Genomic DNA, 1,699 nt, shown 5'->3' with positions numbered 1-1,699 from the left:
TAGAGTAAAAAATCAAAAAGAGAATGTAGTGATAAAGAAGCTAGCACCTGGTTGGGAATGGATTTCCAACTCAAGTATAAACCATAAAAGCAGAATCTGGCTCATGTGGGATCCTAGGATATACACTTTTGAGCTAGTGGAAATAGAGGAGCAACTGATACATGGTCAAGTCAGAGTTACTGCAAAAGCTGTTATGTTTGGTTTTTTAGCAATATATGGATTACATACTGTTAAAGACAGGTTGAAGCTATAGGACAAGATGAGGCAAATCCACAACATACAACAAGGACCTTGGCTAGCTATGAGAGACTATAATGTTGTTGTACATCCACAAGATAGACTATGTGGTACAGAGGTCCAAGATATGGAAACAAAAGAATTTAAGGAGTATATGAGGGATACAGGAATGAATGAGGTGCAGTATGTGGGGAGGAACTACACCTGGACTAATAATCATACCTATAGCAGAATTGATAGGGGAATTGTAAATACTACTTGGATGATGATAATGCCAAATGTGAAAGTTCAGGTGCTGGAACCAATGGTATCTGATCACTCACCACTGAAGCTAGAAATCTGTCAGGAACAAGGAAAGAAGAATAGGCCTTTCAAGTTCTTTAACTGTATTGTTGACCACCCTCAATTCATGCAACACATTGAAGAAGCTTGGAAGGATAGGAGCACAAATGGTAGAATGCAGACAGTATGGAACAATCTTAAAGGTGTAAAAGAAGCTATCAAGAGCCTAAATACTCAGCATTACAAAGGGGTCGATGGAAAGATCAAAGAGATAAGGAGGGAGCTACAGGGAATACACGAGGAAATGAGCTCAAAGCTGCAGAATAAGGAGCTAATTGACAAAGAAAAAGAACTGAAGGGTGAATTAGAAAAATGGGGAAAGATAGAAGAAAGCATATACAGGCAAAAGTCACGAGTGAAATGGTTGAAGTTGGGAGATTCTAATTCAGCCTACTTCTATGCACAAATGAAGAACAGGAATCACTTGAATGGAATCCAAAGCTTAACAAATGAGGTGGGAAATCAGCTCATGATGGAGAAAGATATAGAAGTAGAGATACTAGGATACTATAAAAAATTGCTTGGATCAAGAGCTGACAGCATATCAGCCATCAATCCAAATACCATGAAGCAGGGAACAACATTAAATAGAGACCAACAGGTTCAGCTAATTAAGCCAGTCTCCAAGGAGGAAGTATAGAAAGCCATGAAGGGTATCAGTGACCTTAAAGCACCTGGTTATGATGGGTTTAATGCCTTATTTTTCAAGAAGACTTGGCATATTTTAGGTGAGGATATAACAATGGCAGTGTTGGAATTCTTTGAAACAGCACATATGCATAAACCTATCAACTGCACAATAATAACTTTAGTGCCTAAAGTCAGAAACCCTGTGAGTATTAAAGAATATAGGCCTATCTCATGTTGCACAGTTCTATACAAAGTGATCTCCAAGGTTATAACCAGGAGATTGCAGGAAGTTATGGAGGACTTAGTAGACAACACACAATCAACTTTTGTGCCTGGAAGAGTGATAACTGATAACATAATTCTAAGCCATGAATTAGTGAAAGGCTATGGAAGAAGAGGAGTATCACCCAGATGTATGATGAAAATGGATATGCAGAAAGCTTATGACTCAATATAATGGCCATTCATAGAGCAAGTTCTAAATGCATTG

At 38.3% G+C, this 1,699-nt stretch overlaps 1 protein-coding gene across 1 annotated transcript; it reads left to right on the top strand.

Annotated features, from left to right (window-relative positions):
- The first annotated feature begins 259 nt into the window (after window positions 1-259).
- LOC104219325 (uncharacterized) lies at window positions 260-1,219 on the top strand. Its single transcript, XM_009769988.2, has one exon. It carries the CDS (start codon window positions 260-262, stop codon window positions 1,217-1,219), a length of 960 nt encoding a protein of 319 aa, XP_009768290.2.
- Window positions 1,220-1,699: the final 480 nt, after the last annotated feature.

This window comes from Nicotiana sylvestris, chromosome 2, assembly GCF_000393655.2.
Source record: "Nicotiana sylvestris chromosome 2, ASM39365v2, whole genome shotgun sequence".
Classification (NCBI taxonomy): Eukaryota; Viridiplantae; Streptophyta; class Magnoliopsida; order Solanales; family Solanaceae; genus Nicotiana; species Nicotiana sylvestris.
Note: the sequence above shows the minus strand (reverse complement) of the source record. Positions and strands in the feature narration are given on the sequence as shown.

Coding starts and splice junctions, on each gene's coding strand:
- LOC104219325 (XM_009769988.2), top strand. CDS start 260: ATGAGGCAAATCCACAACATACAACAAGGACCTTGGCTAGCTATGAGA.